Source organism: Pinus tabuliformis, chromosome 8, assembly GCF_031772625.1.
Source record: "Pinus tabuliformis cultivar Carrire ecotype Pingquan chromosome 8, CPIR1, whole genome shotgun sequence".
In the NCBI taxonomy this organism is placed as follows: domain Eukaryota; kingdom Viridiplantae; phylum Streptophyta; class Pinopsida; order Pinales; family Pinaceae; genus Pinus; species Pinus tabuliformis.
In genome coordinates this window covers 2078260394-2078283832 of record NC_142294.1, presented here as the reverse complement: position 1 = coordinate 2078283832, position 23439 = coordinate 2078260394, and the positions used below count along the sequence as shown (strand labels likewise).

Sequence of the window (23439 nt, the reverse complement as noted above, 5' to 3'; positions counted from 1 at the left end):
CTTAGACTTTATCAAAAGCCATTGACAAAAGAAGAATTTGTCAAAATTTTCCAAGATAATTAAGAATTGAAGATAGTTAAGAAGAATTCTTCTTCTTTTCCACCTTAGAAATTTTACTTTTCTATACATACATAAAAAATATACATATAAAAAAAAATGAACAAACATGAAAACCAACATGTTGTTGGCATGCTTATACAAAAAGTTTGAAGTGAAAACCAAATCCTTTTGGCACCTTAAATTTTCTCCATTCCAAAAAGAAATTCCTTTACCTAAAGTTTTTTTCTCAGCTACAGAATTAGTAACTTTCTACAGCTCGGACAAGTTTCTGCAGCTCAAACAAGTTTCTGCAACTCTAATAAAGATTTTGTAGCTAACTTGACAGGAACACTTGGTGATTCGAATTAAAGAATAATTGATAGTACAAAGTACGTGCAAAAGATATTAAAGGGAAAATAAGGTTAGCAAACTAGTTAAAGGTACGTGATACTTTAATTTTACAATGAGGATTAATATATTGCATATATTAACTAAGAGGACACAACACTGCCAAAAAAAAATGAAATCATTGCAAATTGTGGGCGATGGTCACTTATCAAAATCATCATAATCCACCACTTAAAATCCATCTTGTCCTCATTCCAAATCTATCAAAGTAATCGTTGAATCATTATCTTGAATGTGCTCTAATAGTTAGCTCATTCCCACAACCTTCATTATAATTCACCTGTTCTTCCATTTCTCTGAATTCACATAGCCTCTCCATCTCTCAGCCACTGAACAAAACCCTACCAACACCATTTTTCCTGTCAACTGAATAGTCCTTAAGACGAAGCATCTTCCATAATGGGTGTTATTGTCCAAACCGAACCAGCAAGAAAGAAGTTCTTAGAAGGATATCCTCAAACCAGGGAGCTATTACATAAAGTACAGTGGTTACAATTTATAAAGAAATTCAATGATTTTCACAAGGAGGTGACGAAGACTTTTGCACATTCTTTTGATGGAACGGAGGTTGAAATAGGAGACATCAAGTTCACCATAACAGTGTCTGATCGCAGAAGCTACTAAATTACCCAGAAATGGAGAAAAATGGTTCAAAAATAGAGGAATCAATGGGCCAGATTGGAAAGTCTTCCTAAAAAATCTGAACATGGACACCGCCATCTTAAAAAAAATAGTATTCCTAGTACAACCCTTAAGAGTAAATGGAGGAATTTGCTCCTTGTACTTCAGAAATTTATTACTTGTGAAGGTTGGTTTGGATACATGTATTTCTACCACATTAGGATAATGATGAATTTTCTTAAGGAACACCAAATGAATCTTCCTTACTTCCTCTTACATAGTCTTAAGAAAATGTCCATGAATGTTCAAAAGAAAATTCAATTCATAGACAATACCATGTACCATCATGGATTGATAAAGATCTTGATTGAGTTTCACCTTCAAAGTATAGGGGATAGCTAGGAAATTTTTTTGGTAAGGAATCATTTTGAAAAAAGAGCCCCTGAACAACCCAACAGTAGTACAATGGAAACAATAGAAGAACAAAAACCCCAATCTCAACAGGAATTATTAGAGGATGAACTACCCATAGTGGATATTTTGTAGAAAATGAAAAAATGAAATCTTAGAAGAAAGAAAGCTAGCAAAAGAACATAGGATTTACCACAAACCAAGGTCCTTCCTCACGAAGAGAAGCCAAAAGCTAAAAAGAGGAAAGCACAGGGATTACCAATCTCAGGACTAAGGAGAAGTACCAGATTGAACACGATGCAACAAGTAGTCTCAGGAGCTGCCGAATATATCGATCATGAGGAGGAGCTAACTGAAGACCTTGAAGGCTCTCCAAAAGGATCACCAAAACTTTCACCAAGGGTGTCATCACCCCCCTTCGGTTCACCTCCATGAAGTCCAATGCATAGTCCAGGGGTTGATCTTGTTCAATAGGAAATTTATGACTACAGAGAGTCATTAGCAAGGAAAGAAGCAACAACTAAAGAATCAATCCAAAGTCCAAGATAAGAAAGCAATCAGTGCAATGAGCCACAAGAACCTTCAGCATCTAATTTTTTAAAGCAAGACATATTTGAGCTGGAGACATTGAACAGATATCTCAAAAATGAATATCAAACATTGAAAGCACAAAATGGGATTCAAATTGTAAAGAGTAACAACCTTATTCTTCACTTGTGTTTATGGTACAAAAAGAAGAAGAAGTTGAAGAAAGAAAATAGGGCAATGCAAAGAGAAATCATTAACCTAAAATATAAAATTCTCATGAAGAAACCAAAAATGCCAGTGGTTGCCAGAAAGAAGAAGAAAGTGAATCTTGAATGTGATAAACAAAAGGAACAAGAGAATGAAATTGATGAATTGTATGAGGACATACAAAACCTCTAGTGTGGGGGAATGTAGAGTCCAAGGACTATCTTACCTTGGCACCCTTTTTTCCTATAATTCCTCCTTTTTCCTATACCTATCACTTAAATCAATGCAATAGACATACGGTTTTGTTAAGGTAAGCACTTACATGTCCTCTATTTCATATTTTGTCCATATACATTATTGTTTTATTAAAGTTTGCATTCAGCTGTGAAATTGGCCTGATTTTGCACCTAATCTGTATTTCCACAGCTACCTCCATTGTTGACAGGGTTCAAGTGCACCAACTCAACAAAAGAAGATATGGATGGATGAGGAATGATCCCCTTGTGGATTCTTTCCTATTCTCTTGAGCCAATTATTCAAGAAGATCACACTGTAATACAGTCAACCTCAAAGTCAACCGAAAGATTGTATGTCGGAAAAAAGTTTGAATTTCTCGAAATCTTATCGATTTGATTTTCCAAATAGAAAATCGATTATTCAGCGATATATTTTGGTTTAATAAGGATCGTAATAAGGATATGTATGATTAAAACTCTCATATTGTTATTTGGAGAAATATTATAAGAGTAATGGTCGCTCTGTGTTTTGGTGCGCGTTGCTATATGTAAATTTTGAAGAACATCATGTTGAACTTGTTTGTGAGTAATAGACTTGGTTCATATTTTCCATGCTGCATTGATTGAATATTTTCGACTATCTCATGGAGGGCCCCTACATCCAATAAAGGTCTTTGATCAATTGCAAATATATTTCTTTGATTTCTTAAAGTCAAATTATGGATGCTCTGCTTTGTGTTTTGAAATGCAGTATAATGGAATTCGCGATTAAACTATTGTCTGGATAAGAAATTTCCTTTTCTTTCTACCTAGCATAATTTTGTTATTTCATTTGCTTTTTCCCTGGTACAGTTTGATCATCTCATTTGATTTCTACCTAGTGTAATTCAACTGTCTCATTTCATAGCTTAGTTGTTTTCCAGTTTATCAGTTTTTAGTTCTTGTTTGAGTGAAGTTGCATTAGTTAAAGAGTGACAATCTTTTTCTTGGCAATTAAATTCAGGCATCATTCATTTTCAATTTGATAGAATAGATCTCTCTTGCACATAGTAATCTAGTTTGGTTGCAGCATAAAATTCAAGATAAAATCAAAAGAACAGTCTAACAGAGTAGAGTTTAGAATCATTCTCCAACCATGCACAAAACTTGATTCAATTTAGATTAATTTTTAGAATAACCAGCTAACAAACTTTAAGAACAATACTCTAATATAGTCAGTAATACCATCACCATATTAATTCTAAGTTTAGACCTTAACAATAACATAGATATCTTAACGACATAAAATAACTTCTAGCACATATAGCGCACTTGTGCTTCATCAGTACACCTGCCCTGGCCGATAATTTATGTTGACAATTTAAGAACATTAAATTGGCTAAACAAGAAGAAAGGGTGACTTATTAGACACTTGTGGTACAAACAATGTACAAATAAGTTGCAAATTATTTTCATGCTTTTGGAGGAACAAAAGCTCTTCAGTGGGTAGGATTGATCTAGGTGGCTCCAGGTACATACAAAAGCCCAAGAGGACTGAAAAATGGTCAAAATTCAATGTGGCCAGATTTCTCTCAAACCAGCACCAGATCTAAGTGCTCGTTGCCATGATTCCAATGGTGCGAATGACACTAAAATCTAAGCTCGTATGGAGGAGATAGAAAGTACACTTCTCAAGGTGAGTGACTCTATCATCCATCTATAATCCATAATGTAACATCAAACCATCAAGAAAGTTTAAAGCACTCAAGCAATGAGTCTCCAAGCCACACATGTGGATAAAATGAGACGTAATACATGTGTGTGTCGTGACTAACTTAATATAATGTTTTAATAAATCAGTAAACTTAATTATTTCACTCCATTACATAAATTGACCATAGTGTGACATAATTAAACCAAGAGTAGACATGAAACCCTTAGGAAACAAGAATTGCATAGATCATCAAGTAGGTGCTTAGATGATGATGTACAAATGCAAGGGGAAAGGGAACATCATGATTTAACCATCACAAACAGAAGATCAAGTGTGACTAGAAGTGTATACATTCATATGTTTTCCAGAGAGAGGGTGACTGCATGAGTTATCATTCACTGGGCCTTATCTTCACTTCTTTTCCTTTTTCTCATATCTAGGACTTGGGGAAAGAGGCTTTCATCAATTTGGTACAACTCATAGATATAATATTTACATGAATTCACACTTCAATCTTTGAGTTTAGACTTAGACACATCATTCTAGTGTACCTTCAATAATTTTGACTTTCACCATTTTCTTTTCTTTCATCACAAATGAAAAAAGGGGAAATCATTTGTCACAAATTTATGAATGCTTAATCATAAAGGTTCCACATGATGAAAATGAAAGAATATGCTATTTAATGACATTGGATAAAATTTGACTAATAGAAATAAGGAGTACAATAAGATCAATGTGTAACACATACTCAAGTCACTAATTATATACCCAAACCATCAAGATGACACACTTATTTAATTAAAATTCCGAAACACCATGAAACAACTCATCTTACCAGTTATAGCCAAAACATCAAGAGTTAGAATAGAGTGGTAAAGTGATCGCAATAAAAATAATACACATTGCAGATATCATATACATAGGGATCATACATATCAAGCTAAATGTGGTAGCTAAAGAAACATCTTCCTACAACTAGTGTCTTAGATGGCCAAGGTAAGGTGTCATCAAACCAATGATACATCCATGAATTAAATATAGATCCATATCTCAATTGGAAAATGGTTACTGTGAGAATAATTGTAGCGGTTGACAATATTCTCAATGATAGTGAAAATGATGATAATTGTGGGTTATATGTCCAAAGTCCCACACTTGAGGAAAACTCTAATAAGAATGTTATAGGAATTACGAACATGTTCATCGAAACTCCATCAAAATATGATTAAAACAAAGATGACAATAAAATTAACATACATGATGTTATAATTACATAATGTACTTGGAGTTGACAAGGAAAATTATCATGAGGACAACAAGCACATGATGAATTGATGATGGAAATGACCATGGTGTTAAGGGCTTAAGGATTATGGGTTAACATGTTTAGGTTTTAGGGGGTTTTAAGAATTAATGGGTTTAGGTAAGGGTTTTAGGAGTTTAGGTGTCAAGGATTAAGGGGTTAGGGCTTAGGGGGTTGAGGGATAGGAGGTTGAGATTTAGGGGGTTCAGGAGATGCAATAAAAGTGGAAGCAAAAATAGATGCAATAATCAATGCAAACTTAGATTCTAAATAGGATACAAGCGTGGATCTAAAAGTAGAAGAAAACATGGTTGCAATAGTAGGCCAAAAACTTGGAGCAAATTATGGTGAAACAAAAGTGGATGCAACAACGAACATAGAAAATGACACAAACTTGGATGAGCAATAAGATATAAAAAGGAATGTAAACATGGATAGAAGCATGGGTGTAACAGTGGACACAAAATTAGATGAAATGGTTGATGTAATGGAAGTAGATGAAAAAATAGATGTTAAATGAGATGAAATACTTAATACAAAACCTAACGTACAAGTGGATGCAAAAACATACACAATATTTGTTGCAAACTTGGACACAGAAGCAGATGTAAATTTGTATGAAATAGTGGAAGAAAATGTGGGTGTAATGGTAGGTAGAAAACATGGCAAAAATTGTGGCACAACAAAAGTGGATGCAATGGAGGACACAAAAAGAGGATGAAAAAAGGGATGCAAAAGTGGACGCAAACATGGGTGTGATAGTGGACACAAAATTGGATGCAACGAAAGCAGATGCTAAAGTAGATCCAAAACGAGACACAAATCCCAATGCATAAAAATGAGATGTAATATTTTATGCAAAAGAGGATGTAAACGTGGAAGAAAACGTGGGTATAGTAGCAGGTGCAAAACATGGTGTAATTTGTGGCGTATCAAAAGTGGATGTTGAAGTGAATGCAATGATAGATGCAAAAAAAATAAACAAACTTTGATGCAAAAGAAGATTCAAAAAGGGATGAAAACATGGGCGCAACATTGGATGCAAAATTCGATGCAACAGAAGTAAATGAAAAAGGAGACGAAAAACTCGATGCAAAACCTGACGCAAAAGTAGATACAAAAACAGATGCAAAAATATATGCAAAAGTTGATACAAACTTAGACATAAATGAGGATGCAATTGTGGATGAAATTAGAAGCAAAAGTGATGCAAAGGTAGGTGCAAATTGTGGCACAACAAAAGTGGATGCAATACTGGACACAATAATGGATACAAAAGAATTATGCAAATGTAGATGCAAAAGTAGTTGCAACAAAAGTAGATGCAAAACTAGACACAAAACTTGGCACAAAGGGGGATGCAAAAATGACGCAAAAATGGATGCAAAAGAGGTTGTAAAAGAGGATGCAAAAGCTAATGCAAGTGTATGTGCAAAAAGTGGATGCAATAGAGAATGCAAAAGTGGGTGAAACAAAATTAGGTGCCAAATTGGATGCAAAACCTAGTGCAAAGAATGGTGCAAAACTTGGCACAAAACCTGGTGCTAAACTTGGTGCAAAACATGATGCAAATATTGTATCAAGTTTTGCACCATATATGATAAATGGACACAAATAGCACAAAAATGGGCTCTAGATGCTAAAAAGGAAGCAAAAAAGGACGCTAATCATAGGGATTTGTTGTAGTGATTAGTTGACAAATGTCTTATGGTGGGGGACATCTACAGTTCAACCTAGCCTAATGGACTAACATAGATCTATGTTAACTTGAAACATATAAGTGCTAAAAGAGATCATATCCGTATGAGTGCAAACCTTTCTTCAAATTTTGTAATCTAAAAATTGCTTGCACCTCAAAAAATTTGATCCTTCTCTATGTTGATAAATGTAAAGGTTAACATGGATCTATACTAGTAGTTAATATTGTAACTTTCTTATTTGCATTCTTATTGATCCAAGAGGCTCATTCTACAACCCAGTATGATGTGTAAGGCTCTCCGTTCGTCATCAAATGTTAAGGTTCTCCGTTAAATAATATTGGTGCACGTGAAGATTAGGCTCATGTTAAATTTGTATTTAAGATGGATCTACCCTGGTATTATATTAAAATTTGAAAAAATATGTATATACCTTATAATATAATAGAATGTTAAAATAAAAAATGCTATGGGAGAAAAAGTGATGTGGGAGCATTTCATGGCGTATCTTCAAAATACAATTTTCTAAATCCAGGAAGTCTCTAGAATTTATAGATTATGTAAAATTTCTAGAAAAAAGATGTAATAGAAACTAATGGTATTTAGAAAGCAAGCTCCTAAGATGAATTTTAGGTTTTATAGATTTTAGAAAATACAAGAGTATGTAAAGTCTAAAAACAATTTGTTTGGACGAAAAAATTATGATAGGTTCCTAAAATCAAGAGGTTTTCTCTTAAATTCCTTTAAAAATTAATGAGAAAAATGATCTCCCAAGAAATTCTAAATTTTCCCTTCTCTAATTATTAATAACCAAAAAAAAAGAAATACCTTAATCTCATCAATAAATAAAATACTGAATAATTTAGAATTTTAAAATTGAATTGTGATTTTATATCTAGATATTGATTTGCACGACATTATATTTTTGTTCTTCGTATTTAAATTATTTGTTTCAGCTTTTTTAATTGTAGTTACATCATTTAATTTCGATTTCTATATAGCTTTCCTTGTGTCAATCTCCCATCAAAAAGGAAAATGATAATAAAATAATTGTTCTCTTAACTAATTATACCTCTTGATGAGGCAAGCAATAACTTTTTATAATATTATTAATAAATTCCATCATAAAAATAGCATGACGAAAACATAAACTTAGTACCTACTTTGTTGACCTTCGCAATAAGCGTAGCCACAACAATTTACAATTGTCGCACGAAATTTGCATACCACAAATATTTCACTCCTCACCTTACTCACCAAATAACCAATCCAAACCATCTTCCGCGGAATCCAAACCATATTCCACTTCCGCGGAAGGATTTATGATTTGATTCAACACATCTAAAACATGGTTTTCACTTGAAAACGTGAGTATCCATCCCCTCTCACCGCCCTGCACATCGAGCACACCCTCTTTGTAAATACTCACATTGTCGTAGAAATTATCTTCATCTGTAAATAATGTGGAGCGTTGTGTCCACATATACACATGTACCCATGCTCTCTCACTGTTGTAACCACTCCAGATATGAAAATTCTGTGTGTCAGGGAAGATTTCACGGCCGGTTAAAAACTCCTCTGATCGGGCACCACCATTGCATGCTTCGAATCTTACAACAAACTCATCATCGTATGTGATAAAGCACATCAATATTGCACTCTGTGAATGTACTTTCTCTAGCACCACCGGAGATGCAAGTGTGGCTTTAGACGGGACCTCCCGCAGTGTCACACCATGAAAACTGTTCAGGAATTTTTCAAACTCCTGCGCATACTTCACCGTAGATAATTTAATTTTAGATGTATGAGTATAAAAATATTTAAATTATTAATATTTAAAATATAAATATAAATATTTCAAAAATCGAAATTTGTCATTTTATCATTATTTGATCATCAATATGTTAATAAAATTTAAATATACTTAAAATAATTTTGAGAAATATTATTATGTATCTCCAAATTCCTTATATTGATGAATAATTCTCACAATGATTTTCCTAAAAACAAACAACAAACTTAATATATTTTACAATTTAATTTATTACTACTGCCATCCCAGCGGTTCCTTAAGATATTTTATAATTTAATTTATTACCTCTTCTATTCGCACTTTGGTTCCCAAGTGCTTCCACCTTCTCCACTGCACACAAAAACGTGTTTCTTCATCACAACGAAAATGGATATATGGTTTCTTTACAAATAAAACTTAAATAAAATTTTTGTAAAACTTAAATAAAATTAGGGAAATCTTTCTCAACATATTTCTTCGCGACAGAGAAAATATATACATCAATTTTGTATGAAATAAGTATTCGTTACAGGTACTCACGCAAAAGTTGTCCAACTCTTGTGAAAACGTGAAGAAATTTAGGCGTTCCAACTGACTCCATGCTGCTTCGATCGTGAAACGACACTCCTCCGCCGTAATCTCTTCCAATGACCCGCATTCTGCAACATTCTGGATTCTGACATAACCACACCTCTTTATGTTGAGAAATTTGAGACGTCCAAGTTTTGGAAGATTCATATGCTGCAAATTCTAGCAACCCTCCAGATTCAGTTTTACAATGGTTGATTGGGAGACTTCAACCTGCCTCAGACGAAGGTTATGTGAAACATCAACAATTTCCAGCCCAGGACAAGCACCGGCAGGAATGCTCAAGTCGGATATGCGTGTGTGGATCAAAGTCAAATCTGTTAAAGCATCCATGACATTATTATCCAAGGTAAAATTTTCTATTGGACTAGAGATTATAGTCAAAACTTTCAGATGTTTCAGCAGTGAGATTCCTCCTGTTATGCGCACTTTGGAGCCATATATTTCTAACTTTTCCAAACATGTGAGCCGTTCATTAGGCGTCATGATACTCTGCAATTCGGAGCATCCGACCAGAAACAACTCTTTTAACTTCCCTAAAATTGGCAACCCTGTAATAATTTGGCTCCCTATTTTTAGTTGTTCTAATTGGCACAGTAGTTCTAAGTTCGAGGGCAATTCTAGTAATCTAGTCTCTAGTAAATTCAAGTATCTTAAACGCCTCTGAGAGGCGATTCCCTGTGGCAAGAGTACCAATTGAACACAGCCTTTGAAATCGATATGCTCCAGTGTGGAAATCTCTCCCAAAATATCCACTGGGATGTCTAGGTTAGTGCAGTCTCGCAATGCCAAATGTTGAAGTTGCAATAATTGAGAGAAGGAATTGGGCAATGCGGTTAGATTAGAAGAGCCAGATAGATCTAAATGTCTTAGCATTTTAAGCTCCGAGAAGTCAAATGGGAGTGATCGTGCATCTATGACATGATTCAACACTATCTCAGTCAAGTTTTGCATCGAAGTGCCCATCGATCGAAGAAAACGGGAAATACTATTTCCATCAAATGATTTCTTGGAATGTTGAAGATCAACTGGCTGGGCGCTGCTCGAAGTACTTGAAGATGGATGCTCTGTGCAATCCATGTGGAGCACACGCAAATCCAAAGGTATCTGCAATGACGATAATTAATTTTCAGGAAGTGAGTGCATCAATCTAACTACAAAGGATGCACATAACTGAGTACATGATTAACGAGAGCGCGGGACAAATACTTGTAAAAGATTTTAGAGTTACTTACCTCATCAAAAGAACTGAAGAACTTTTCTATTGAAGTTCCAAAAAGGTCGCCTTGAAGATCTTGAAGTTCCAAAACTCTTAAATTTTTGACTGAAATGGTACGAGGAAGGCAAATGAAGGGAGAAACACGCCAACGAAGCCATACCAAATTCCCGGAGACGGAAGCAAGAAACGTCGAGAGGTCGTCTATGTAATGTTCAACAAGCAGAAGACGTACACCCGTAATGTTTATGTCCATTGGGAGTTGAGATGGACTCTGATCTTTACGGATGCAGATGCCTCGTACCGGACGGGAAACTGATCCGCTCTGAGAAGCACAATCAAGAACGAAATAAGTATGCTCTGCTCAACACCAAGTTAATGTATACGCATACCCAGCGCAAAATTCTTTGTTGAAATTCTACCAAACCGTTTTCTTTTTTGTCCAGAAGTAAAAAAAACAGAGCTTCTTCAATATATAAAAGAGAAGTTCTACCAAGCAGTTATTCACTTTTTATGTCTTTTTTTAACCTATCGAAGATTTTATCCAAAACTTTCAAACTTTCACGCCCTTATGGCTCATAGCAGTAACAGGTCAGTGGTCTAACTGATTCGGAAGAACATCGCAGTCACAAATTGTCAAACGGAATCTGAAGAACAACGTACAATTGAGAGAGTCAGTCAGTTCGTAGGGCTCTACGTTTTAACAGGCCGCATGATGGAAAATAAATAGGTGTTAGTAGTTCCGACACATTAACCCCTGGAAAATAAATAGGTGTTAGTAGTTCCTACACATTAGCCTCTTGAGGGCTCTTCTTTTGAATTCTTAAAAACCAGCCATCCCGTTACCATAAAACTAGCAATGCAAATGCCGAGACATTTTTTTACCCTTTTCTTTTTAAAAAGTCTTAGCTATTTTATATTAATATTTAATATCAATATAATAAAAAGATATTTTATATTAAAATTTAATATCAATTGAATTGTCTTGAAGACAAAATAGTTGAAGACAAAAATATTTTAATACAAAATTTTATATTTAAAACAAAAACAATGTAATACAAAATTATTTTAAAACAGAACTTTATATCTAAGATAAAAATAGATTTGAGACAAACATTTTAAAACAACTTTATATTTAAGACAATGGCCTAACAACTGCAAAATTGACTCTGATAGTGCACATTAAGTCCCCCAAGCTACTCGAGTGTACAAAGGATTTTATTTCACTTACCATTCACATTATCTTATATAAAGAAAACGATTTGTTGGGTTCTTCATTTTGTGGGTATAGCCTACTCTAAAAAACGCAACAACTTTTCTTGGCAAGATTTCCTAGACATCAATTCCACTTGTGTCCCTTTGATCTCTTTTGATGCAATTAGAGATAACTTGTCTATCATTGCATTCGGCCAGTGAGTCACTTTGGTGGTTACTATTGCAAAACAGTTGATAAACTAACTAAACAGTGGGCTCCTTCTCCTCGTTATGTGATTAAGCCTTGAGTTTGAATTTCCTTTAATATGCATCCCCTCATACTTTAGATCTAATTTAGGGTAATCAGTTGCAATAAAGATTGCAATGTGGCTCGCTTACGATTGGGTGGAGAATTGAAGTCCTTCCTTCATTTTTCAGTCATCATTGTCAGGCTAGGTAACTCCACATTGAACAAGAGAGAAAACTGAGTGATATTATTCATTAGGTAACTCATGTTTATATACAAAAATAAAAACGGATCAGTTCATCTTCTAGATGACTGTCCAGTTCACCCATCCGTTTCGGATTAGGTGTGCTTCTGTTGTGGAATCTGCTGGTACTGATTGTTTGCGTGATCTCCAGGAGACAGCTCCTGATCCAAGACTCATAGCATATCCTGAAGTAGATACCCCAGTTTCTTTGTCTCCATCGAAGTCTGAATCAGAGTATCCAATCAAGTTGAAGTCATCCACCTGTGTATACTTGATTCCAAGGTCTTGAGTTCCCTTCAAGTACCTTAGAACTCTTTTTGCAACAGACCAATGTCCCTCACAAGGCTTTTGCATAAACCTGGAGAGGATTCCAACAACAAATGAAATGTCTAGTCTGGTGGTAGTGAGGTAGATGAGACTTCCTACAAGTTGTCTATACTTTGTTGCATCCTCAAACTCCTTTCCTTCAATAGATGTGAGCTTCAAGTTTTGTTCCATTGGAGTAGAAAGGGGATTGCACTCTGTCATGTTAAATCTGTTTAACAAATCTCCAATGTATTTCTTTTGAGAAAGAAATATGGACTTTGGATGTTGGGTTACTTCAATGCCAAGATAGTAATGAACATAGCCCAAATCAGTCATTTCAAAAAAATTTCCTAATTCTTTCTTTATGGATGCAATATAGCTTTCATTGTTCCCTGTCATTAAAAGATCATCTACATATACCACAAGATATACAACTGTTTTGCCAATTTTCTTGACAAATAAAGTTGCATCATCAAGATCAAAATGTTTGAAGTTGAGTTTCAGAAGATGCTCAGTTAGTTTTTCATACCAGGCTCGTGGTGCTTGTTTGAGGCCGTACAAGGACTTCACAAGTTTGCATACTTTGTGTTCATGTCCTTTCACAGTAAATCCTTCAGGCTCGGACATAAAAACATTCTCTTTTAGGTCTCCATTGAAGAATGCAGTTTTTACATCCATTTGATGGACTTTCCAACCGTTCTGAGCAGCTAGTGCAAAGAGTGTCCGGATGGTGGCCCATTTTGCTGTGGGAGCAAAAGTTTCCTCATAATCGACCCCTTCCTTCTGTGCAAAACCTTTTGCCACAAGCCTAGCTTTGTGCTTGTCAAGTGAGCCATCAGCTTTGTACTTGTTCTTGTAGACCCACTTGCAGCCAATTGGTTTGGTTCCAAATGGAGGATCAACCAGCTTCCAAGTGCCATTCTTTATGAGGGCATCATACTCCTTCTGCATCGCTTCTTTCCATTCATCATGAGAAGCAGCTTCTTTGAAGGAAGTTGGTTCAAAATCTGTGGACAAGTTCAATTCACAATCATAAGTAACATCCATATCAACAGGTGAATTAGAGTTATCTACATCACCTCCATCTTGTCGGTTTGTATTTCTGGTTCCTGTTTTTCCAATTTCATCAGGATGAACACTTTCAAGTGTCTTTGTCAGCCACTTTGGGGGACCTTTCTGAGATGGTCCAGGCTGTTCTGTTGATTGAGTTGGGACTGAATCAAAATTAAGTCTCCCAATTCTATCAATTACATCACTTAAAGCATCATCTGTTGTTGGAGTGTCATGCAGGGGAGATTGTTCTTCAGAAGGAGATTCCACATGTTGATCTAGTATAGGAATCCCCCCTTCAAGATGTGGAATCTGATTATCAAACTCTTGGAATGATTTCGGTTTTGTGAATCTATCCAAGCGATCAAGTTGCCGCTCAACAACACTGTCAGATTTGGATGATTAAAGAAAAATGACATCTCTAGATAAAACAAACTTTTTATTTACTTCATCATAGAGGCGGTATGCTTTAGATGTGTTTGAATACCCCAGGGAGATACACTTACGACTTCTAGCACCAAGTTTGTTTCTATGTACCTTTGGTATTAAAGCATAACAGGTGGAACCAAAAATCCTGAGATGTTTTACCGAAGGAACATGTCCATACCACAATTCATAAGGAGTCTTGTTTCTTATAGCACTAGATGGACATCTATTCTTTATATATGCAGCACATAGAACAACATCAGCCCAAAACATTGTCTTTACATTTTTGAAGAAAAGCATGGATCGTACCATATTCAAAATTGTTCTGTTCATTCTTTCAGCTACACCATTCTGTTGAGGATTATAAGGCACAGTTGTTTGATGTTTAATCCCATGTTGGCGAAGATAGTGTTCAAATTCATTTGATGTATATTCTTTTCCATTATCAGTGCGAATAGACCCAATATGAGATTGTGCATCATTTTCAATCCATTTATGAAAATTCTTGAATGTTTGAAAAGCATCAGATTTGTTCTTCAAAAAATAAACCCAACACATTCTGGTGTAATCATCAATAAATGTCATGATATATTTATTTCCATTTGCAGAAGGAACAGGAATTGGACCACATAAATCTGAATGAATAAGTTCAAGCTTCCTATGTGCTCTTGAATGTGAATCATGAAAAGACTGTTTGCTATGCTTTCCTAGAATGCAAGCATCACATTGTTTATGTTTTCTAGGAATTGTAGGCAAACCAGCAACACCATTTTTCTTCAACAAGCGGAGACTATCATAGTTTAAATGTCCAAATCTAACATGCCATAATAAACTTGATGGAAGTGCACCTTCTTCATGATGAGAAATATATGAGAAATGTTGTGCATGAGCAGAGGTTCCTTGCAGTTTAAGAAGTCTTTCTTCTTCTATACCCCTCATGACAAGTGAGTGGTCAGATGCCTTTCTTACCTCAAGCTTGCCATCAAACATGTGAATGGAGTGACCTTGCTGGCGGATGTGGACCAGGGACAGCAAGTTTCTCTTGAGTTGTGGGAGATATAGAACATGATCCAGAAGAAAGTCTGGAAGACCAGGCAGTTTAACCCTGATTGTGCCAAGCCCTGATGGCTTGATTTTTGACTGATCTGCAAAGTATACTGCTCCATCAACATTGTCAGTGAAATCTTCAAAGAAATCTTTCCTATGAGTCATATGACAGGTTGCTCCTGAATTAAGCAACCAGTCATTTTTCGAAGAAGCAAGTGAAGCATTAAACAAATCTTCATTTACTCCAATGTTACATTGTGCCTCAATATAGTGAGCGGATTCAGGTGCTTTACCTTTGTCTGTGTCATCAGTTTTACCTTTCTGCCGATTTCTTCTCTGCTCAACTTTGTCCCATGGTAGCTTGCATGTAGAAGCATCATGTGATCCATTTCGTTTGCAGCGAATGCAATGCAGATCTGCTTTTTCTGCTTGAGAATGTCTGCCCCCCCCCTGCCTCTGAAGTATCTTCCTCTTCCTCTTCGTCCACCTCTTCCTCTTGTAGAATCTTGAGCAGGATGCTTTTCTTTGTGAGCAAGGCAAACAGTCTCTTCAGAAGATTCAGGGACTGTTTTCTTTCCAAAGGCTTTCTCTCTTTCAGCAAACTTTTTCACAAGAGAGTCAAAGGTTATATCTTTAAGATTTCCATTTGCTTGTAAAGACTCAAGATAATTGGAGTAGGTAGGATAGAGTGCTTTGAGAAACGCAATAAGAGAGATATCCAGCTCAACCTTAGTGGATTTAATATCATGCATTATAGACTTTATTTCATATGCAAGAGCAAGAGGATCATTATTTTTCAGTTCAAGAGTGAAGAGTTTAATCATGAGCTGAACAACTTCAAGTGCAGAATGTGTATCATAGAGTTCTTTCAGCTTTTGTAAAGCTTCAAAGGCAGTGGAATAGGATGAAATATGACGACTTACTTCCTCATTTAAAGATGCTGCGATCAATGCATAGGCTTTGCTGTTCTTGTTTTCCCAAATGGCGAGTTCTTTGTCTGATGTAGGCTGCACTGGGTCTTTGTCTTCTTCTCCGACACACACTCCTTTCCACAACTCATTGTAGATGAGGGTGTGTTTTACCATCCGAGACCATTCAGAATAGTTCTCCTTGCCAGTGAGAACTATTCCGACCATAGAGATGATTGAATGCATTCTGTAAAAATACTTCTGCTGATAAAAAATCCTTACGTTACAGCCTTCAAATCCCTCTAATATTTGCTAAAAAAAAATATCAGCATTTCATCACTGCAATACTACTGTTTTGAAAAAAATGCGCAAGGCATCACTTCAATGTATTAATATATCACTTCAATATATCAATATATATCATGTAATACTACAGATGCTTTAGACCCAAAACTGCTCAACCAAAAACTGCTATCATCGCATAAAACTGCTCAATCAAAAAGAGGCTGTGTAATATTTAAAGGCTCGTGCTGCCAAATCAACAACTCATAAAAAACACAACGCTTACATATGCTGATGACAATACTCTGCTCATATACCAACCAAACAGACATTATGTATAAACATTTGTATATACTGATGACAATACTCTGCTCATATACCAACCAAACAGACATTATGTATAAACATTTGTATATACTGATGACAATACTCTGCTCATATACCAACCATGTTACAGCAATTCCATGTCACGAAAGAGGTCATATTGTTATGAAGAAGATACAGAATTTTCGACTTCCAAGAAATTCCGCCCTTCTAATTCGACACTCCATGTTTCTCCCATTAAGAGTCCCGCTCATCCAGATCCAAGAGCAATCCATCCATGGGTGCGTATAAGTACATAGAGGAGTTATGGAAGAAGAAGCAATCGGATGTGATGAGATTTCCGCAGAGGGTCAGGTGTTGAGAGTACAGGCAGCTCCCCGGCAGCGACGCCAGCGGCTAATCCAGTTAATGGTTGTCAATGGGTCGAGTTTCTTTTGCGAGAGATGCAGAGTTCACCAAATATGGATAATGCAAAATCACGTGTTTCAAAAATTAATGGAGGGACTTGAAAAGGCCATAGTTGATGGCACAGGAAGAGATTTCATTCATGCTGAAAACTTGCAAAAAGAAAATGTGGTGCTGAAGCAGCAAGTCGAAAGTCTTTCACGTGATAATACTATTCTCAAACGAGCAGTAATCATACAACATCAACGTCACAGTGAGCACGAGGAACGTGAATGGACTCACTAAATTCTCAGATCTAGGCACAAACACTTCTGCGTGAGGAGTCCGCAGAGTGAAAAAGATACAAAGAATTGATCAAAAATTCAATGCCAATACTTACGCATCTCTCTTGCAGCTCTGTGCAGATAGAGAAACGCAAATCCATGCAATGTGCTGCCGTTTGGAGGTGGAGGCGGAGAGGACAACAAAGCCCTCAGTTGTCGGCGCTTCTTCGTCCTTCCAGAGAGCAGATTTGTCAGGAGAGCAGAGAGCAATGCAGCGCTGGTGCGCCAGGGAGCAGAGGAGCAGAGGTGTGTCACGCAAACATTTATACAAAAAAAAAAATGCGCAGTCTCTCAGGACAGAGGTTTCATGAGGCAGCAGAAACCTGGCAGAGGCAGGAGTTACAGCTATTTCTGGGACCTGTGCTCTGATACCATGTCAGGCCAGGGTAACTCCACATTGAACAAGAGAGAAAAATGAGTGATATTATTCATTAGGTAAGTCATGTTTATATACAAAAATAAAAACGGATCAGTTCATCTTCTAGATGATTGTCCAGTTCACCCATCCGTTTCGGATTAGGTGTCAACAATCATTAAACACACAGATAAGTGTACATTGCTTATGTATATTGCTTTATAGAGTGTGATGAATCTTGTTACATTGTGAATGGTGCAAGATCTTGCGTGTTTGTAAATGTAAATGAATGTCTAAGTTTTGATGCTCAATGTATCTTCATGATTAGAAAGGTGTCATGTATGCACGTGAATTTTAAAGTGTGCCTAGAATATGCTATTCATTATTATGTGCATGGTGAATGCGAAATTATGTGTTCATATTCAGTCAGTTGATTTCCAAATTTATGGGTGTACTTAGTTTAATCAATCCCTACGCTAGTTATTCTATCAAAACTGAGAATTTAGGTATCAGGAATTGGGCCATGAGTCTCCTTGAAACTACAGGACGGTGGGCACACAACAATTGTAGTTTTTCTTTATGAACCTAGCCCAAGTTTCTTTTTAGTCCATATATGCTATGTTTTTGAGGTCGAGAGGAAGTGGGAGAACATGACTTTGTTGACATGCTAGCAGGTCCAATACCTAGTGGGTGTTGGTGAAACCACACCCTAGTGGAACCATGTGATGTGTATAGACACAAACCATAATCCATCGACACCATTGATCAAATCTGAGTTAAGGGAAGGGTCTATACACCTGACCAAATGTTGTTTTATTTTGTGTGAGAAGCCTAAAGGCTAAGAGTGTTTTCCAAGCAGAACTAGGAGTGTTGGGAACATTTTCAGCCACCCATCCTTGAGATATTTGTACCATACAACACCCTAAGAGTGTAGAAACTAATATAAATTATCTACTATTAATGTATTCGAACTAAAAACAAGAGATTATAAATTTCCTCTACTATTCCACGAAATGGAAATCACAATTTAAAAACACATGCAATGACATGCAACCATCAAAACAACACAAGAACACAATTATTATAGGGAAACTCAACAGGGAAAAACCCTTTCACTACTTTTCATTAATCACATGAGAATGAGAAACTATTACAATGTCTTGCTTCAATTCTAAAGCACACTCTGCACTGTAAACTTGTTCTCCTACTGATTATCCTGCTCTGGAAAACACTTAGTCAATTCAAGGCCGCATCTTTCTTCTATTTCCTTACAGAATTTTTGAGGAAATTAACTCCTAAATAATAGGGGAATTCACTATTTCCTTGTGCAAATCCCAAGTAATTGATCGTCTGCCTCAATGCCCAGTGTGTACACTCAACTAATATACAATTAATAATTACAATGTTCCTTTTCCTCCACTTCAGTCCGACAATTCAAATTCCATGCATGTTTGGGCTATTTTTAGCTGATTGACCAATTTAACTGAGAGATCATTCAGTTAACAATTTTTCTACTACTCAATTGACCTTCAACTGACTCGACTAGTTGCTTGAGCTCTGTTAACTAATTCAAACTGAAAATAACTAAATTAGATTGCTAAATTTTAGCAACACTACATCCACAACTGTACTTCTATGCTATAACTCGAATTTACTTAGTAAACTAGTAGAGAAGGCCATGCCACACAATTTCACTGCCATCCAAGTCATCTTGCTGATTTGGAATATCAAATTACTAAATTTGACAAAGGAACAAGTCAAATTTAGCCTTTCTTGCTACAATTTCTAACACTCCCTCTTAGCAAGAAAGGGATTTTGCACCACCGATATCTTGCTCCTATGGAATTTGATTTTTCCTCTTGACAATGCCTTTTTCAATATATCTGCATCTTGCTTCTCAGTTAGAATGTACTGTAGCATCATAGTTCTCATATGCACACAATTACGTAAGTGATGGTACCTGATATCAATGTGCTTGGACCTGTCATGAAATACTGGATTCTCAGAGACTTTGATACAACTCTGATTATCACAATAAATCATTGTCAAATCCATCTGCTGACTGAAAATACCCACAAGTATCTTCCTCATCAATATGGCCTCACATGCTTCTTGACTTGTAGTCATGTATTCATCCTCTGCTGAGTTGAGTGCCACATACCTATGTTTCCTACTATACTAGGAAATAGCTACAAACCCAACACTGAAGATAGAACCCGAAGTAATTTTCTTTTCTGATGGACTCCTTTCTAATTTTGTACCAGTGAAGCCTTGGATCTTCACTCTCTTTGTCCTCATGTACCATACCCCATACTCAGTTTTTCCTCTCAGGTACCTCAACACATGCTTTGTTGCCTTCCAATAAAGCTTGGTAGGCTTCACCATGGCTTGAATCAACTGATCAGTTGCATAATGTATGTTGGGCCTTGTGTTCACCAGATACATCAAGGATCCCACAAGCTGTCTATAGATGGTAGCATCTACTACCTCTCCTAAAGAAGCACTCTCCTTCCTCTAGTTTGTAGCTAGAGGTGTGTCCATAGACTTGCAGTTCTCCATGTAAAATCTCTGAAGTATTCAGAGGCATACTTCCCTAACTCACAAACATCTCATCATCACCCTTCCATACTTCTAGCCTACGGAAGTAATGTATCAATCCATCGGTTCAACAACTCATACCCTCTAAGTATCAAGTCATCAACATACAATACCAAGATAAGCAACTTTCCATATACCACAATGTGATAGAGGTTGTCATCTGCTTCACTTTTGGTGAATCCCAATCAACTCAGATATGTATAAATTAGAGTGTAGCATGCTCAGGGTGCATGTTTGATACCATACAGGGCTCTTTTGAGTCTACACACGTCTCCCAATCATATGCCTCAAATCCCTTTGGCTTCTATTTGTAAATTTATTCCTCAACAACACTAATGAGAAAGGTTGTCTTCACATCCATCTAGTGGATCTTCCACCCCATCTATGTAGCTAATTCCAGAATGGTTATGATTGAGGAATATATTTCCACTGTTGAAAATTTTTCCTCATAGTCCACTCCCTCTACGTGAGAGAAGCCTTTGGCTACAAATCTAGGCTTGCACATCTCAATGCTCCTAACAAATGCACAATTCACTTTTTAGATCTATCTGGAACCAACTATTGACTTGTTCTTTGGCCTTGATACCCCCTCCCATACATTTTTATTCATGATGGAGTGATACTCCTCCACCATGGCATCAACCCACACTCATTGAGAAACCGCTTCCTCAAATGAAGAAGACTCTAACTCAATGAGCTCTGTAATGAGAGACATATACCCAATGTACCTTTCTGGTGACCTCCTCTTCCCATGTTAAGATGAAGGAGGTACCACATCCTCCCGTGCATCCTGTACCAATCTGTCAGCTTCTTTGGTTCTATTTCTCCCATCTACGGAAGATTTTGGTTGAGTGGGTGCCTCCACTTGGCCTCTTTTCTACTCCTCTACATGTGGTTTCTCCAAAACCTCCTAAAGCTCTACATGAGGCTCCTTCTTAGGAACTATAAGCTCCTCCTATGGTGGGATACTCAACTCTCACTCTAGAGAGTATCTCATAGCCTTCTCTTCATCAAATTTGACATCTCTCCTCATTATTGTCATCCTAGGTGATGAAAAATACACCCTATAGTTACGCTATGTCTCTATGTATCCTAGAAATACTCCCATCTTAGTTGTAGGCTCAATTTCGTCCTACTATCCTTGGAGACATGACAATACACAATAGCTCCAAAATTTTTGAAATGAGATATAGGTGGCTTCCTCCTATAGAAATCTTAAGGTGTTATCATGACAAGTATCAACGAGGACTCTGATTCTACAAATAAACTATGTTTTTGCATGCTTATGCCCATAGGTGTAATGGAAACCCCTAATCATAAAACATGGATCTTTCTAGTCCCACTATTCTTAATTTCTTCCTTTCAACCCCCCCATTTTGTTGGGTGTTACTAGTTCTCTTCTAATACCCTCTTTGGCACAAAAATCCTTAAAGGTGCTAGATACATATTCTCCTGCATTATCACTTCTCAGGGCTTTCAATTTTTTACCAGTATCCTTTTAAACCAATGCTTTGAATTCAATAAATTTTGAGAAAACTTCATCCTTCTTCTGCATGAAGAAGATCCAACATTTTCTTGAAAAGTCATCAACAAAAATAACATAATACTTGTGGTGTGTTGTGGAGGCTGTAGAAAATGGTCCACATACATAATAATGGACTCACTTCAAGATTACTCCAACTCTGTTATGTCATCCTTGGAAGGTGGATTTGACCTATTTCCCCATTGTGCGTCCCTTGCAGACATCATGTTGGTCAAGGGTGCATCTCGGGAGACCGATGGTAATATGTTGCATGATTTTTAAGGCCCCGTGGTGTAAGTGTCCCATGTCTTTGTGCCATAGTTCTCCGGCATCCCAACTATGCACTTCTCCTACCATGCTACTTAGAGCAGCACAAGATTCCACCTCAAGTTTGTATAGGTTCTTCACAAAAACTCGAAGCTATTTCACTTGCCCGGTAATTACATGTCTTAGAAAGGATCTCCCCTTAATAAAAACAACATCATAGCCATGGCCCTCCAATACAACTATAGAGATCAAGTTCTTCTTCATCCCAAATAAATACATGACATCTTTCAGATGAAGATGGGATCATGATTCGCTCTTAAAGGTTACAGTACCAATTACTTTGGTACTATACCACACATCATCCCTAAGTTCTATGTGCATCTCGAGATCCTTCTCCTCTAGGATACTAAATAATTATTTACATCATGTCATATGGAACGAGGCACCTGAATATAGATACCACACACTCCACATTAAAGTGTTGACCATACATGTAATTAGGGTGAAGTCTAATTCGAATTGTGAGAGAAGTGCTTCACCTATTGCTCCTCTTGAAGGCTTATTGTTAGACTTCTTGTGCGAACACTTTGTTGCATAGTGCCCAAATTCATGGCAACGAAAACATTTTATCTTCCTCAATGTTGGGTTGTGTTATATTCTTTCCACGTAGTTAATAGGGGGTTTGAAGGGCACCCGTAACCCCACTTTATGGGGTCCGGGGCAGCGCTCCGGAAAATTTTGGTTTTGGACCATATGTTAGGTTGGGCGGACCCACCTATGGTTTTGTGCATGATTTTCGTACATGTTTTTTGGACGCGAAGGTTTTCGGTCCATGGTATTGGACGCGATGGTTTTCGGTCCATGGTATTGGATGCTTCGGCATGTATAAATATGTATTGTAACATTGAAAAGAACATAATGAAAAATCAAGTTGGTAGCCCCGGTTTTGGGATCCAGGGAAAAATCTCTGTGCATATGTGTTTTATGGGTTATGCTCTCGCATTGTTTATTTTCTTTGTTTAAGAATTCGTATGCAGGTAATTTCTGTACAGGGTTAAAACCTACATTTGGTATCAGAGCCAGGTTTTGGCTTCAAGGGGATGCCTTTTTTGCTGAGGGGTTTCGCTCGGGCCTGTGGTAGACCCTGTTCAGTGGGAGATCTGCGAGATCGATTCTGGTGGTGAAAGAAGATGGCGAGC

At 36.7% G+C, this 23439-nt stretch overlaps 1 protein-coding gene across 1 annotated transcript in view; it reads right to left on the bottom strand.

The window, feature by feature from the left end:
- Positions 1 to 9270: 9270 nt before the first annotated feature.
- The window catches only part of LOC149244822 (uncharacterized), a 127520-nt gene continuing 113351 nt past the window's right edge, over positions 9271 to 23439 (bottom strand). Inside the window, exons 2-3 of the mRNA XM_089375028.1 lie at positions 10762 to 11067; positions 9271 to 10633 (exon numbers count right to left, since the gene is read on the bottom strand). Of these exons, the coding sequence (XP_089231154.1) occupies positions 9689 to 10633; positions 10762 to 11067 (1251 nt within the window). The 3' untranslated portion in view covers positions 9271 to 9688. The remainder of the gene's footprint in view (positions 10634 to 10761; positions 11068 to 23439) is intronic.